The sequence below is a fragment of the Notamacropus eugenii genome, chromosome 2 (assembly GCF_028372415.1).
Source record: "Notamacropus eugenii isolate mMacEug1 chromosome 2, mMacEug1.pri_v2, whole genome shotgun sequence".
NCBI classification, from domain to species: Eukaryota; Metazoa; Chordata; class Mammalia; order Diprotodontia; family Macropodidae; genus Notamacropus; species Notamacropus eugenii.
The window spans coordinates 195340367-195358657 of NC_092873.1; the positions used below are offsets into that span (position 1 = coordinate 195340367).

Genomic DNA, 18291 nt, shown 5'->3' on the forward strand with positions numbered 1-18291 from the left:
TCCTTCTCTGGGCCGCAGTTTTCTAGTCTATAAAATGAAAAGGTTGCACTGGACAACATTTAAGGTCCTTTATGGTTCTAGGGCCTTTGGGCCACATGAGTCAGAATATATTTAATCTTTCCTCCCCCCATTTGAATTTCTGAGCAAAAGGATATCATTGTGTCTTAAGTGAAACTGGATATTCACCCAGGTCACACAGATGAGGCCAAGGCTTCAACTATGTGATTCTGTGAAATAACAAGATCAAAAACAGCTCTGATTTAACTAGCATCTTGGTGGCCCCAAAGAAGGAATGCTTTTCTCAAAAAGTCTAATTTATTCTCAAGTATCTGCTTCGCAGACATAAGAATCTTTGAGTCAGAGGAGATATCAGACATCATTGAGTCCAGAAATGTCAAATTCAGAGGCCATATCTGCATGCAACACTCACAAATATGGCCTGAACCAGATTAAAATGTAATTAAATATGTAACAAAATAAATAAAAATAAAATAGAACATAGATAATAATACATTTTAAAATTAAGTCAATATGCAATCTGCAGGGATCCTTAATTAGAGATTAGGGACCCCCACTTCTCCTTGAGTTTGATACCACCAATTTAGACTAACATACACCTGAACATGAATCTCTTTCATAAAATTCCTCACAAGTGATCATCCCACTCACTTACTGAACACGTCCCGTGATAGGAAACTCAATGTTCTTACCTTTACTTTACTAGTCCAGAATTTCATGTTATGATTCATTGCTATAAGAAATTTGCAAGAAAAGAAGTGAAGAAATTTCTAATGAACCAAGCTAGTACCTTCTCTGCAACTTACAACCTTAGGGGATTTCTGAGAGCACCAAGAAATTGTGCCTACTGTCACAGGTAAGACCTGAACTAAGGTCTGTTCTGATTTCGAGATTGGCTTGCTAGCTACAAAGCCATATTACTTTTCTATTAAATGGTATAGGGATCAAAAATCAGGGGTGTGCTGGAGCTAATTCTTACTGGCTCATGAGGGCTGATTGTTAAATTTTCATCGTGAATGTTAATATTTTGAATATTGATGAACACTACAAATCAGAGCTTGATCTATTTTTTTGTTTGTTTCATTGATTGTTTACATTTAAGAAAGTGATGGAGAACATGCGAATAATAGTACAGGCTGAACTTGAAAATGTTGCGCTAGCATTTTTTTTTTCCCACCCAGAAATCTGGTTCTTAAGCATTTACCAGAAAACTTTTGAAAACTCTTTTGTAATTGTGGCAAATAGGTAGCTAACCAATTTGTTTTTGGCATGTAGGGGCATGATTGGTGGAGTGTAGAAAGATGAAAGATGGATTTGAACACCAAGAAAGCTTCCATGCTCAGAAATCACTCTCCTATGTTTATGTTTGAAAGAATCTGACTCTATGTTCCTTCAATATGACTTTGTTTATGGCTCAAGAGGAAAAATTCCTTATAAATTAGATTTTGGAATCTCACCCCAGAGTCCTCCTAGCAGAATACATGGTATGAGCCCTTAGCCTTACATATGTGTCCTGAGTGACATGTCTCTTCTCACCCTGAGAGAAACAGAATCTGTTGGTAATTAAAGTTGTATAGGTTCTTTAAAATGTCATGACTAGACTAGCATTGTACAATACCACTAGAGATGAAAAAGCCACTTATTTACAAAAGCACATCGTTAAATCATGGAATAGGACAAACATCCCTTGGGGAATTCCAAACTTATCACAGCCCAGAGGGATATCGTTATGATTTACTTATTTCTATAGTGACTACCAATGTCTATTGGTCCATGCTCTCTAAAACATCAATTCTTGCATAACTTTTGAGAGAGATATAATTGTACAAGGAAAAAGAGTGCCAGAGCTAGAGTCCCAGGACCTCGGTTCAAATTCCTCCTCTGCCACTTATTATCTGTGTGACCTCGGGTGAGTCACTTGAACTCTGTGGGTCTCAGTGTCCTTATCTGTAAAAAGAAGGAAGTGAGAACTTCTACCATCCGTTCTGGTTCTAAATCTAAGATCCTTTCAAACTATGGAAATGTGGTTTGTTTTTGTTTATGCCTCTTTCCTTGTTTTTCTGATACATATTTAAGCATAATACAGTATGTCTAATGTTTGTAAGACACGTAATTTAGCATTCATTTCCCTGGATGGAAAAAAATGAGCCATATGTTGATCCTGGTAATAACGACACTGCTTGCAATTTGATCATTTTTTGAGCAGCCTCATATATTTTCATTTCAAAGAGTGAAGACTGAAATCCCGCCTTCCTTTCTGAAGCATCAGCAGCTTTTGGTCTAAACAGACTGCAGAAATGGTCTCATCTTATTTGATCTAAACTCTCTGCTGGGCTGACTTTCATTTAAGCATCGAGGAAAGTGCTTTGTTGTTAACATTATGCCTGGTTTCTAGTCACATGTTCCTTGCTGCTCTTCTAGGACAGGAGAAGCAAATTTGAGGGAATGAATTAATTGTTGCAAAGTTGTAGCTAATGAGCACTAGTGTTATGTGAGATGGTTATTAGATCCGATATCCAGATGGTTGAGATTTAAATATACTTTGTTTCACTTCATAAATATGTTTCCTCAAGGGTACAAAAATTAAAAGGAGCGTACACATTTCTTATAACCTCTCATCTGCAGACACACATTGATAGCCTAGGGAGCCAGCAGCAGGTATGGGAAAAGAAATTGAAAAGAAAGTTCACATATAGTCGTTTTAATCCATTCCTGTTTTAAATACCACAATAAATTTAATTTCCACAATAAATTAAATAGCCATATTCAGTTTACAAAATAGAATTGCTTATTGTGAAACCAATATTTACAGGCAATATACACTATGTACACCACATTTCTCTTTGCTGACATACAACATAGAGGGCAAAAGATTGGACTCTTGGACATGTGATTGACATGCTACAGGTGACATGATAGTCCATACGAGAAAACAATAGTGCAAACTCACCACGGGAACTTTGGAACGATGCCAAATTGTTATGAGATAAGACATTCTTGGAAATAAGATGAAAACAGTATGACCCAGTTTCACGGCATTAATTCAGCATCTGATTTAAGAGCCAGTATTCCCTTAGAAATATGCATCCCATATGTATACTTCATCCTATACTTCCTGATCTCTCCTGCTGATCTCTTCACAACCAGCTGTATATTCTCACATATTAATCATTTGGCTTAGATCTATGAACATGGCAAGTGACAAACTTTGAGTCAAAGGAAGACTAACTCTTTGAAGAAGAGCTGAATTCATTTACCACTCCCACCCCAAATACCACCTCTTCTTTCTCTAAATAGCCTAAAAAAAATGATACAACTATGTAGAGATTAACTTATTTTCAGTTTACTTTTCAGTAGAAAAAAATGGGTCCCACTGTATATTTGGTCACACACTGCATATGTACAAGTATTCATGAGGTGGAAAAAAAAAAGACTTGGGTAGCTGTGTTTGGGAAAAGTGCATATTTGAATCTAAAGAAGACACTGTGCCTCTCTTGGTGCAACACACAGTGTTGTAGGATCTATTCATTCAGGGCCAGTTCAATGTCCTCCCAGTGATCTGGTAGAATTTTTGATTGAAAGGGTGAAAGAATTTGCGCAATTTGGTAATTACAGAGGGATCTACCTCCGGATGAATGCGTCCCTTGCTGCCTGCCAGGCACTTGTTAAAGACAATGTTAAACCGCAGGCAGTAAAACCCCCTTGTAGCATTGAAGTATAAATTGTATTGACTGATCCTGGGAGGAAGATTGAGAAACTTCTCCACTAACTGGAGTTCTGGCAGTGGTTCCGTAATGAGCCGATCTCCATCTACTATGTGAAACTGCTCAATTGGAAAGTATTTCAGCCACCTCTCCAGATGTTTTGTATAGATGCTGGTCCTCACAGCCTTATACTTAGTGTTCACCTCACAGGTATTAGGGTCTATTGCCAGCTTTTCAAATTTGTAGTAGGTTTTATTCTTCCTCTCCTTCCCCTCTAGCACCTGAGTATAATCAGAAATAGCTCTTGTTGTGGGTTCCCTCACAATGATCAGCAATTTGATGGATGAGTTCATTTTATAAATCCTTTCTGGTACCTCCTCTGTGATAAAATAGGCAGGACTCTTCTCAATGGTGATTTGTTGAGGGTATGAAAATGGCATTTTCTTCCTGTACCACTCAATGCCCTTGGCATAATTCTCATCATTATCAAAAAAGTGGATTTCCTGGGAGGCTTTGACCACGGCAGGATGGAGATTCAGCATTTCAAGCAGGGCTCTCGTGCCTCCTTTTCTCACCCCAATGATGATAGCTTTGGGGAGCTGCTGGACCAGATTGTGGAGTCGAATCTGCTCCTTGGTGGCGTTGCCCTTTCGGAATTCGTGGAGAAGGCCACGTTTGAACTGCAGCGCCCGGAGTGGGATCTCAGCCTGGCTGCGGGCTCCAAATCGACCTTCAATTGGGCAAATAGGCTGTAGTCTGCAAGCAACAAATGGAAACTTTAAGACGTTCATCACAATCAACTCTTCATTTTCTGGTTTTCAAGTCAGAGAGAGTGAGCAAAGACGTTTAAAAACACAACAAAAAAAATTCCACTGACCTCTCAGACTGCTGAAATCCACAACGAGCATATACGCTGAGGAATTTTATTTTAGAGAACCTAACATTTAATAGAGCACATATAATTAATGAGCTTTCTTTTTTATTATTGCTCCTTAATTTTTTTTTTATTCACCAAGCACTTAATTGACTACAGAGTATACTTGCACTTACAGTGAGAGATGGACAAACAATATAAGTCATATTAATGGCTTTTTAAACAGCTTGCTGGTTAGCATCATTTGGAAAATGTGCAAATGCGGCAGATTTAAAATCTTTTGATGAGTATTTTTGGGATGCCCGATTTCCTTGTAATTCTTTGGCATTTGAAAAAATGCCAAAGCTTTGACTTTAGATTGGAAACAATAATAATAAAACAATAGTCCTGGGCCTCACTTTCAATCATCTGCAACAGCTTGCAACCTATTAATTTTAAAAATTACTAAGCTCTCCAGTACATGTGAACCTGACAGACTTTTTGTACCTAAGACTAGGGACATGCAGAGATGTTTATGGCCTTCTCTGCTTCTCTTTGTCTACTTATCTAAAGAGATCAAGGATTTTCTCCTTCTTCAACCCAGTGTAGGAGATAGGGACAATACTACAGTCAGCTTCTCCACCGTAAGCTGCTTCAGGGCAAGACTGTCTTTTGTCTTTTGTATCTCCAGTATTTAGCAATGTGCCTGGCCCACAGCTGGAGCTTAACAAATTTAGCTGACTGATTGGACCTGTGATTTCATTGGTATAGGTAATTCATAAGTAAGAAACCTCTCTCTACCAATGCAGGTTGGCTCTTTCCCTGCAATTTATGCCTACAGCAGGAAGGTCGTTCTTGGGTCCCATATGTGGCTGCAAAATTCATAACTGTGGACTGAACCACTTTAAGATGTAACTGAGAAATACTTAACAAAATAAATAAAAATATAATTCAATATAGATAATGTTCATTTGTGTTTTACTAAGTCAATGTGCTTTCTTAGATTAAGTGACAAATCTAGGTTCAAACATAGAGTATGTGTCAGAGGCAGGACTCAGACCCAGGTATTCTTGGTTTCAAGACTGGTTCTATTCACTGCCATGAGGCCTCTTGAGTCTCAAAGTATGAACATTAAAACTAATTCATCTTTCAATAGCAATTGCAGCATGTTTCATTGAGTACCTGTGCAAATTTGGAGTCAACTAGTTCAAGAATGGAGCTGGACAGCTCCGTGTCTCTCCTGCTTGGGAACAAAAATTTGGAGTAACAACATCTAAACTAACATATAGGGGAAATTAAGCTCATTTCCTTTAAAAAGTTTTAAAATTTATTTTATTTTTAATTTATAGAATAAAGCAAATATTTCCATAACATAGTATAATAAAAAAGATTATGACACATGAAACTTCAAATCTATTTATATATCACTTTCTATTCCTTTTAAATATATAATAAAGTTATCATGTAAATTTCCTTTTTTCCCTTCTCTCCCCACATTTTCTGTAATCAAGATAACATGCTGATTTAGGAAAACCCACATTAATATTATCTATGTTCTATTATATTTTTATTTCTTTTGTTAAACACTTCCCAATTACATCTTAACCTGGTTCAGTCCACATTTGTGAGTTTTTCAGCCACATGTTGGTTTATCGTTATTATTAGCTGGTGTTTCTAAGACTATGTAAACTAATAACAAGGACGGAGTATAGAAGGAAAGTTTCTGCTTAGGCAGTTCTGCAAAATGAACTGGGACCTCTGCTGAGGGAGGAGGTTATGATCACTGTTAAGAGATGATCTTTTTTCCCAACACTTTATCATACAGTTTTCCCATGCATTGGACACAGTCTACTTTGTGGCATGGGTATTTATGTTCGTGCTTCTCCTCTCTAGATGAAGCTTCTCCAGAACAGAGGCTGAATATGTCTCTTGGACAAGCACCAAGCAGTGAACGTAACATATATTTTACAAATGGTCAGTAAATCAAATTGATCAGATCGACAATTTCGCTAGCTATGGCAAATGTAGGTGGTAACATGGAAAGAGGAATGGATTTGAAGCCAAAAGACAGGGATCCCAACCCTGATCCTGCTTCTTTGCACCTATATGACCTTGGGCTAGTTAATTTATCCCAGAAGGCTTTGGTTTCTACAACTATAAAATGAGGAGGTTGGACTAGAATCACTAGATAATTACTAAGGGACTTTTAAAGCCTTTCACAGTCTGGTCTCTTCCTACCTTTCCAGTCTTTTTATACTTCATTCCACCCTACATTCCTTGGACAAGACATGCAATTTTCCAAATGGTGTCTTTTCACTGACCATCCCCCATGCCTGGAATTGTCTCTTCCTTCTTACGCCTGTCTCCTGACTTCTCCAGCTTTCCTCAAGACTCATTTCAAGTTCTACCTTTTGCAAGAGGGCTTTCCCATTATTCATGCACCCCAACTTCCTTCTGCTAGTTTCTTACCTCTAAGTTTATCTTCCATGTACATTGCATATATTTTGTTTTCACATGGTTGTTTATATTTTGTATCATCCTTTAGACTGTGAGCCCCTTGAAGGCAGGAACCATGTTTTTTGCCTTTTTCGTATCCTTAGTATTGGCACAATACCTGGGCTAGTAGATTATTAACAGACTTACTCTAAAGTTTCTTCTAGCTCTAAACCTATGATCCTATAATCCAATAATTGTCTCATCCTGAGGGTATGGTACATTTCTGAAATTCAATCTTAATTTTCCAAAGTTGACCTCACAAATCAGGTTAAGCCTTTTTTTTTTAAGAGGAGATAATGTTGGCCATACGAGCACATTTAATTAAATCCTATTGAATGAAGTTTCTAGTCACTCTGGCAATGCAAAGCCTCTGTTGAACTGTTCTTCCTTTAATTGCTACTCTCAAAAGACAAACATTTAGCGGTTGCTTGCCTTTCCTTTGTTTACAAGCAGGCAGTGTGGTACAGGGACGAGAGCACTAGATTTGAAATGAGAGGCCTAGATTCAAATCCTGAGTTTGTTAATAACTAACTAACTAACTACTTGTGTGACTTTGGAAAATGACTTTATCTCTGTCTTAGTTTTATCATCTGAAAAATGAGTAAAACCTATGGTAAATGGGTAAATAGAAAAAAGTCAGTACTTTACAGCATGAATATTCTGTCCACTTGGAAGCCATGAGAGAAACACTAGCACAGCATTATATCTGACTAAAAGATCCTGAAAAATATTTCAGGATATAGGTATTCTAACACTATATATTTATATTCATAGCATATGTAAATATACTGTGAGGTGTGGTCATCTAGACTATCGATAGACAGGAAAGTAATAGATGCCTTCTGAGAAACTTCACCACTCCCAGGGTTTAGAAATATTCTGGCCATGCTTTCAAGCAGAGAATTTCTGGAGAAGTCCACTGGGCAATGCAAACCCTTACAGAAAGATCAGATTTATTTGCATCAGGGAGAAAAAAAAGAGATGACAGGGGAAAAAGGCAAATTATTAGGAGTAACCAATAATAAGAAAACAATGAAGCAGCTAGAGAGCCAGCCTTCAGGTTATGCTATTTTATTGGTAGCCCAGCATCAGCTTGTGAAACTACTGTCCCTTACCAGCTCATAGGATCACTAGTCATGACTTGTTTCTAATTAGTGGTGAGCCTACTGAAGCATTTGGTATTAAATTGTCAAAAGGACTCACTATGCAATTCAAAAGAATCCCAGACTCTGCTCTGGCTGGATAATCTTAAAAGTATTTTTTTGCTTAGAGTGTGAGGACTCAGACGTATAGGTCTGATTCCAGGTCCTGGTAAGAAAAGGAAAGCTGCAAGTTGGCTATCATACCAATTTTAAACCTGGCTGCGTTTTCTGGAACAATGGCTGCTGGGTGAGTGGAGGAAGCAGCAGGAGTTCAGAACTTCAATCTCTCCGGTGGAAGAAATGGATTTTACAGTCAAGAAGGGAGATTGGCACAGCTTGTCTATTCCAACCAATATTTCCTTAATCTTTGGGGACCCGGATTTCTCTAAGCTTATTCTCATTTCAGAAATTAACTTCTCTGTTCTTCTTCCCCTACCACTGAGAATCCAGGACTTTCCCAAGTTATTCAGAAGCCATCTGGTAGTATTGGGATTCTCACATCCTTGATAGCATTTCAAGTGTTTGCCTGATCAGAGATATATCCTCATTCTCTAATTTCTTCGCTTTGGATTTTCCAGGACTCTCAGGGTAATCTCTCAGAGAGACAGGCACCTCTCCTGGTGCATTCAGAGTCTGACTGAAAGCTGGAGCTGATTAACATAGTTAAAATTCTCCAAGCCTGCAGCCATCTTTCAAGTGCAAGAGACTTTCCAAACTTGCCAAGTTCCTTTGCAGGCTCATACATAATTTTAGCTATTATGGTAGCACATTAATTGCCTACTCATAAATTCGGAGAGATGATACATAAATACATCATCACCATTTTGTTAAGGCTAAAGGTCAATACACGGATGCATGCAGGCCCGAATAAGCTCCTGGAATTACATTTTTACTGTATACTGTTTTATGTTCCCTTTGCAAACAAGTGCCAGTGCCTGCAGAATACAAATGCATATGGACAAATATCAGAGCTTGGGGTAACTTGAAACTTTTTTCCTTTCTTTTCTGCCCCGACTAAACGCTCAATCAAATTCAGAACTGCAGAAGGTATATTTTATGGGAATTTTGGATAAAGAAAACAAATGGATAAACTTAAAAAGATGTCATACAGAAGCACAAGTCAATATTGACTTCATAGTATACGCATGAATGTATACACACATATATGTATAGACACACAATACATACATGTGAACACACACATGTGTACTGTATACATGTTAATTACATGTACATGTGTATCTATGTATCTATCTATGGATATTTGTGTATGTGTGTGTGTGTATGTATGTATGTGTGTGTAGGTATAATGTATTCAACCTACCTATCCAAGCTCCCAACTCTGGCAACTAGATATAGAAGACTTCCAATAGCAAGACTCCCCAGCACAAAGAGCTTCTGTCTCAGCAACGCCTGCTGTTTGAATAGCATGGCCCTCCATCAATCTTCAGGACTTCTTAAATCTGTACAGACCAAAACATAGAAACTACTCATGAGCAAGTGGTGACATCACGATTTATACTGATTAACAGAAAGTCAACTGGTTCTCACATACAACGAAGGAATGTCCTCTACTCCACCCCTGAATTAAAAAAGAAAATGAACCCAAACTTTTAGACCTGTGCAAAGATTTAAAAAAAAAAAAAAGACTTGGTGTTTTAAGATTAGGAGCCACACATAAAGAATAAAATGAACAAGTTGGAAACTGTTCAGCAATGTCCATAGTAAATGACAATATAGAGCAATCACATAATTTTTTGTAAATCAATTCAGGTGAAAGAATGTTACCAGGGAGAAGAAGACATGCAACTTGAAATATGAATGGCTCTGCTGTCTGTCATTTGATAGCTTTATCTCAAAGAACAGAATGAGCATGAAAAGATAAATTTCTGTCTAGCCATATTATATCTTCAGCATACTAATGTTATTTTAATTATATTTTTAATGGAAAAAAAGGAAATGGAAGGGAAGAATCACATAGCAAAGACAGTATTAGTCTCCAGAAAATACCTTAATTTCACGGAATAGGAATGTCATGCCTTAGAGGGGACTTTGGAGGTCATACAGTCCAAATCCCTCATTTTATAGGTAAGGAAACAGAAATCCACTTAAAGAGGTAAGTGACTTGTTCAAGGTCATTCAGCAAGGCCAAGCAGAACAATCTCATACTCTTTCTAATACATCTCATTCATTCTCAGAACACTTTCCACAGGGTTATCCTGATAGCCAGTAAAGAAGGGTAACTTTTCCCCCCTTTTTTTCTGTAATTTCTAAATTTTTCTGCTTTATATCATTTTCCATTTCTAAATATATTCCTCCCCTCCACCACCTAGAAAGTTATCTCTTGTAACAAAAATAAAAAAGAGAAGAAAAGCAACTTAGCAAAACTAAGCAATGTATAAAACTGAAGTTGAAAGTATCTGCAATTTCCTATAGTCATATATCCATAAACTTTTTCAATGAAAGGACAGAGATGGATTTGTCATCTCTTTTTGTGGGACAAATTAACACTGCAGTTTAATTTTTTTCAGTGTTTAAAACCTTATTTTCTCTACTTCCCATCGCCAATACATGGACAAAGAAAAAGAAAAACAAAGTCCTTCTAACAAATACACAGTCAAGCAAAATTAATTTCCCATATTGACCACATCTAAAAAAAAACATATGTATGAATCTGCATCTTGAGTCAATTACCATTTTGTCAGAAGAAAGGTAGCATCCTTCATCACAGGTCCTTTGGAATCCTGGTTGGCCACTGAATTGTTAAGGGTTCTAAAGTCTTTCAAAGTTCTATTTTACAATGTTATTATAACATAAATTGTTCTCCTAGTTCTCTTGATTTGTTCATAATTTCATAAAAATCTCCCCAGATTTCTCTCAAACCATCAAATTTATCATTTATTACAGCATCATTAATTTGAATATCATAATTTGTTTACTGACTTCTCCAAATGAATGGTACTTCTTTACAAAAAGTATTGCTATGAATATTTTTGTACATAGAAGGCTTTTTCCTATTTCTTTGATTTCTTTAGTGCTAAAGTCCTAAGTACTGCTAAGCCAAAGGATAAACACAGTTTAATGATTTTGGGGGGCACGGTCACAAATTCCTTTCTAGAATAACTGGACAATCACTTCACAAATAATGCTATTTTCCTGCAGCTCCTGAGACAATTGACATTTTCCTCTTTTATAAACTTTGTCAATCTGATAGTCGTTAGATAGAATCTCAGTTTCTTTAATTTGCATTTTTTATTTATTAGTGATTTGGAGCATTTTTTCATATGGCTGTCGATAGCTCATACTTGTTCTTTTGAGAACTTTTATACAATGAGAGCCTTTATAAGGTGGGCAACGGTTCATTCTTAAAATTTAAATAAGTTCCATACGAACTATAAAATATAGGATTTTTTTTGTATTTTCCATCATATTGTTGTGGTCATGATGTATGTTATTTTCTTTCATTCTCAATAAATTTGTTTATTTTTCCATACTTCACTGTATTTTTTTATACTCACTGCTATGGTACAATAATATTCCATTTATATTTCTGTACCATAATTTGTTTAGCCATTACTCAATCAATGGTTATCTACTGTACTTTGTTTTAAATTCTTTGACAGAAAGTACTTCTATAAAATTTTTGGTGTATATGGAAACTTTCTTTTTGTCTTTAATTTCTCTCCTTGGAACATATTCCTGGCAGTGGGATCTCTGAATCAAAGGATATGGGTATTTTTTAAAAAAGCATAATTCCAAATTATTTTGTAGGGGGATCGGTACAATTTACTAGCTTACCCAAAGTAAATCAGTATACCTGTCTTTCTGCATTTCCTACAGCATTGGCTATTTCATTCACTTTTGCCAATTGACTATGTATGGGATGGGACCTCAGAGATGTTTGATGTGCAATTGTTTTATCTTTTAGTGATTTGGAGAATTCTTTCATATGGTTGTGGGATACTGATGCAGACTTGTAATTGGGAGCTCCCAGGTAGGGAAATTCTTTCTATCAAAGCAGATTAGAACTTTCCCTGAAACTAAGTGTTTTAGGGAGCTACCTAGAATACAGTGAGATTATGTGACTTAACTCAGGGACACACAATCAGTATGTTGAAGAACTAGGATTTGAATCCAGGATGTATTGGTTTCAAAACTAGATCCTTCTCCTGTGACTACCTCTCATATAGCCAATTTATGCCTAGGGAGAGGCTCATGGGCCAAGCAGGGATTTTGCAGAAAAAAAACCCTTTACTGAGTTCAGATGCCAAGAATAAAATAATGGGTATCAAGTTCAATAGTTAGTTTTATTGGCCACCAATAAGAAAGTATGGGGGAAGGAGAAAGGGAGAAAAGGAGAAGATGAAGGGGATCTGAAACCCACTTCAGACACACACGTGAACATGGAGTAAAACTCACATAAAGGCAGTGTTGAATTGGAGATCACACAGACACAGGTCCATTCATCTGTGACGGCTTGGTCTCCAGGGAGCGTTATGCTCCTAGGGAGGAGAGATGTTCTATAAAGTGCCCTTCTGAGAGTGGGATGCTTAAATCTGATTTTGATGGTTGTGTGGAGTTGGCTGAGTTGTATGTTAAGATTCAGGACACAGGGGAATTTGGGGGGGATGCACAGGTACGCAAGCAGTTGTTTGAAAGATTATTTTGGAACATGTAGCTGTCCTAAGCTTATATATGCATATATTATTAAATACATAATCATAAATAGTGCAAATAACACATGCAAAATAACTTATCTTTAATATGATACATTAATTATAGTAATATGTTTATAGCATATATTATTTATTTATACATCAATATAACATATATACACATATGCAATGTATGTATACATACTATATATACACATACATATGTATACATACACATATATGTATGTATTGTCGTGTGTATACAGATATATCTAGATAGTAGTTTTCCATGAGCAGAGTCTGTAACCTTACAGCCTTACTTAAGGTGGGGAATGGGGGGTGAGAGAGGAGGTTGAAAGGGTAGGAAGGGAACTGTCATGATGAGCTCAAGATCATCAGGCCTAATCTTATAACAGTGATTTCCAGATTTCCTTAAGGGAAGACTGTTATGTTGGTCTCAAGACCACCAAGTCCAATCTTATTATAGGTACAAAATGGAGAGACTCATTTTATAAAATATAAACTTCACTCAATGCATAATATTATGTACAATAAATTCTTATGTTGGAGCAAATAAGAAAACCAGTTCTCCCTCACCTTCTCTACCCCTTACTTACTCAGCTTTGTTTTTTACAACTCTCTATTACACACCCTCCATTTCAGGCATTATTACTTTCCATGTATATTTGGTTCATTCCCCAGCTCCTTTGGTTTTGCTTATATAGTTCACCATACCTGAAGAAGAATTGGTTTGAGTTCCAATCTGTGTGACTCAGGGTAAGATATTTACTCTTTCGGGCTCAGTTTCCCCATCTGGAAAATGGGAACATATTTTTATTTCCTCACAGAGCTTATTTGAGGAAAGCACTTTATAAACTTTAAAATCCTGATTTCATTTCACCTTATGCTTCTTATTAGACTATCTACCTTTTTTCATCAGTGAAAATGTTCAACTTAAACTAAAATTCTTTCTGCTCCTCTCCAGCTCCAAAATGCTATGATTTGTCTTTAAAACACAAGCTCAGAGGCATGCTGTAGCAGAAAGGACACTGGATTTGCAATCGGAGGACCTGGGTTCTAATCCCAGCTATGCTATTTAATAGCTCTCTAACCTCAGGCAGTTGACTCAACTTCTCAGCTTCTCAGTTTCCTTCTTTATAAAGCTGCTGAAATAGATGATCTTTACAGTCTCTTCCAGCACAAAAATCTTATGACCCTCTCAACCTGTGAGTGTAATTTCCACTATCACACCTTCCTAATTACTTTTCCTCAGTTAATCTTACTAAAATGATATTTTTATTCTATCAATCTTCTGCTAAAGAGTAAATATAATAGTTTCCTGTTGCCTACTGATCATATCCTCTCAATTCAAATTTCTTCATTAACCAGTCCCCTTCATTTATCAGGTACAGAGTGGGCAGTAGGTAGTATGCGTGCTCTGTACTTAGCATTTTACTCAACCCCAAAAGAAGTTATATTTTAGCTGGGAAGTTAAAACAATCAGAGAATGATGTTATCTCTAAGTACTTACCAACTTGAACCCTCCACTCCAGTCAAGTTGCTTTTTCTTTATAGTTCTCTACATGTTCAATCTTGCTTTGGTGCTCTTTCTCAAGGGGTTCCCTCTGTCTGGAATGCCTCCTTCATTTCACTTGGCCAATCCAAATCCTACACTTCCTTGAAGGCCCTGCTTAAGCCCCACCTCCTCCATACACAAGCCCTTATTATAGTGGGTGCCATATCACGTTCCACTTGATCATATACTGCCTTGGATTTTTCCCCCCAGTGTTTCACATAGGCACATCTCCTCACCTCCACTGATTGCAAATTCTTCCAGGGGTGGCACCAGATCTTTTTTTTGTTTCTTTTGTATTTCCCACAGTGCCTAGCACCACAGGTGCTTAATAAATACCTATTGACTTTACTTGTTCACAGTGTTTGAGAAAGATTATCTTGACAGCAGAGTACAGGATGAACTGGAGTGAGGGGCCAGTGGAGGCAGAGCCCTGAACAGACATGGAGTGAGTCATTTGTTTATTGGGCTAATAATACCTACCTTCAGGGTGCTAGGAGAATTAGTCATTCTTTGCAATACACTTTGAAGAAGAAAAGGATAAAATAAGTGCTAAAGCTCCCATTGATAAGGTAATTGGGTTGAAAAAATGGTAAGCTCATTCTTAAGGATTTTGGTGATTTTCTTTTTAGCAGTTCATAGTATTAACAGACCCTTCAGCATGCTGGTCCTCAAGAATTTTGCCACTGTAGACCTGTGAGCTCTTATTACTGGACTTTCGAATTTGTCCACTTGACTCAGTCGATCACCACTCTTCTTTGTCACCCTGCTTAGCAGAGGGCTTCTACAGCAGGCAGAATATGAAGCTTCCTACTGGCAACAAGTCAAGTCAAGCATCTCTGGTCCAGGTGTACTACACTAGGAAGAGGGAAGACCACCTCCCCTTTTAAGAACAAATAAAATACATTGGAAGGTGTAGTTGTTGAGTGGACTGGTAAGTTCATAGTTACTTGGATGTAGTAGGGTGACATGACTTACAAAACTTAACACTGTTTCTAGTTTCCACTGGCCCCTTCTGGAAGCTGGACCAATGCTTTCACATTCTCTCTGGTTATACACATTACCAAGAGTTTTCTCTCCGAGAGTAAGAATTAAAGTGATTTTACAACTGTTCACTTTAACATGTCTTGGCAAATGGAAGCTTCTCAATCGATTCAGCCCATAAGGGGTCATCTCATTTTTTCTAAACACCAGAAGTCCTCGAAGAGGCCATTAGAATGAAGAGCTGGAGCAGGGAGTTCATTAGAGTTTCCAGGTGTGGATGATATTATGTTGATTTCATTAAGCCCTAGCCCTAGCCATTGCAAAACCTTGACCAAGAGGAAGAACAATACGTATTTTCCACATAGTGATATTCAGGTGGAGGGACAATACATTGAACTGTTTCATTGTCTATATATCTTGCAAGGCCATTAGAAATAAACAATGAACTGAGCCCCAAATTGTGGAACAAGATGAAGAGTGCGCTGAATTGCTTTTGAGAAGCGTCTCCTTGTGTGAAAGGAACATCTTTTTAATACCAATATTTTTCCAGTGACAATGTGCTGTAGTGGCTAGAAAGTCAGCCTCTAAACCAAAAAGACCTAAATTTAAGTCCCACTTCTGACACCTACTGGCCATGTGACCCCAGGGAAATCACCTAGCTTGTCAGTGCCCTGGGCAGCTCTCAGAGACTAAATGTTACAGAGAAGGTACTGACTTGCATTGACAGAAACTTTTCTCCCTTGAGAGTTCCTTACACCAATGATATTGGACTCACGGGTCCATTTCTATCCGTTATCCCTATTCTTCAGGGATTCTATAAAACTGTGAAACATGGGATGCCACCTTCCAGAGAATTAAAATTAGAGGTCATTCAAGAATCAGTGGAGACATTCGTGGTGGGCACAAAAAAATTATAGTGTATCACCAACGAAGAATTACAGAGGTGAAAGAACATGGAAGATATTATCATGGAAATATATGAAGGAAAGAAGAGGTAAATTAATCATATATTTAGAATGAGAGATAATTGATTAACAAACTGTTTCTTTGGAATATCAAGGGATCTAAAGGAATTTTCTCAGTATATTGTTTGGCTGGCCTACGGAAGAGGTACTGAGTGATAAAACCTGTGCAACGTGGAAAATGTATGGTTATATTAGTTGCTGTGAGTATCACATTGATGGGACTGCAGATTCACCATTGCCGTACTGAAATACACAGACAAAAGTTTGAAGCCCCATGTCCAGGGAATTGATAACATTCTGTATGGCCAATGTAGGCTGACTGCCTTGACTATTCCAAATTCTTCTGAGTAAGACTATGTAGAAAATTCCAAGAATAATTTCCTAACCTTTTAGTATATTAGTAATATTCACAATAGTTAAGTATTCAAGGGGAAAACTTTCATGGGGGAAGGGAAAAGGGATACTAACATGTTTTCCTAGAATAAAAAGGAAAAACAAAGACTGAAAAGGATAATTAGAACAGTTCCTTTTTTATCAGTCTTTAAGTATATTTTTGTAGGTAAAAATCAGAATAATTACTATTTCCTCAAACTACTAAAGATTTTTTTTAAATCTTAAGGAAAAAATATATATACATTTTAAAATCGTAAGAAAAAAATGCCACTGCTGATACCACAGACCACAACCAGTAAGGCTTCCATCAGCCCTCACACCAGTGTGTGCAGACCTCTTTAGTTTCCTAAGCTGCCCTGTGCTGGAAAAATGACTCACTATGACTTTTTCTTGGCTTTCCCTGATCACCAATGGTTTGGTGCATTTTTATGTTGTTATAGAGGGGATATATTAAGTGAGCTCAGCAAAAATGCTAATTTTACTTCAACATCTCAACTCTGAACCCACATCTGAGAATTATTCTTTTCATAGTTCAGAGATGCCTTAAAAATAGACAGATATTCCATAATTTTACATTTCTCATCATTTCAGCTATTACTTAGAGGCTAGTAAGAAGAAAAAATGAAAACAAGAGGGAGGTGGTAGATGCTCTGAATAGGTACATACTTGATCAGAGGAGGGGAAGCCTAATGAAAGTCGAGAGAGGAAATATGAGAAGAATTTTTTTTATCTCTTCCCACCACTCAGTAATAATCAGACCCATTTCAAAGACTGGCAAGCATCAAAGCCAAATGACATTATATTTTAACTATAACATTAACTTTTTAACCCAATAAACTCTAACCAAACATTCAGAGATTCTAGTATGTATAGCATTTAATTCAATGAATATTGATGCAAAACATTTATTTACCCAAAATGCTACCTTACATTTGTACAGGATTTCAGAGTTTTCAAGTGCTTTCACAGAGACACAGAATGTCTCCACCAAATTCTTCCTCTAGTATCTCATCAGGGTGTAGTAGTGATGTTTGTTTATTAAAGACTATTCCAGTAGAGCACAGGCTTTTGGAAGTCCCCTAAAATGGAAGCATTAGACATGGGCACAGTGATTCACTGCATGCCTATTTTCTAAGAACCAGTTATCTAAGTTCAGAAAGGTCCCAGTGTCAGGTTGGTTATATATGGCTGATGGATTTTTTGGGCTATACTAACTCTCCAACACTATTAAGCCATAGAGATGTTTAAATCTGCAATCTGAGGAAACACCTAACACAAACCAAGGATTTTTTGAATAGTGAATACAACTTATTTAATATGCAAAAGAATCCTTGGAAGGAAGCAGGAATTTTTTTTTTATTCCATTGAAGAGGAAACTGAGGTCCAGAGAGTTTAAGTGACCTGTCTAACATGATACAGCCAATAAATGACAGAACCAGGACTAAAAGATTGGTCTGACTTCTAGTTGGATAGTCGATAGTCTCACCAATACACCACACTACCTGTGT

At 37.1% G+C, this 18291-nt stretch overlaps 1 protein-coding gene across 2 annotated transcripts in view; it reads right to left on the reverse strand.

Moving 5' to 3' along the window:
• Positions 1-2703: 2703 nt before the first annotated feature.
• HS3ST5 (heparan sulfate-glucosamine 3-sulfotransferase 5) overlaps positions 2704-18291 on the reverse strand; it is a 319751-nt gene continuing 304163 nt past the window's right edge. For both annotated transcript variants that reach the window (XM_072643079.1, XM_072643080.1), the window contains 2 exons: positions 9538-9676; positions 2704-4478 (listed from right to left, as the gene is read on the reverse strand). In XM_072643079.1, coding sequence (XP_072499180.1) covers positions 3548-4478; positions 9538-9644 — 1038 coding nt within the window. In that variant the 5' untranslated portion in view covers positions 9645-9676 and the 3' untranslated portion in view covers positions 2704-3547. The remainder of the gene's footprint in view (positions 4479-9537; positions 9677-18291) is intronic.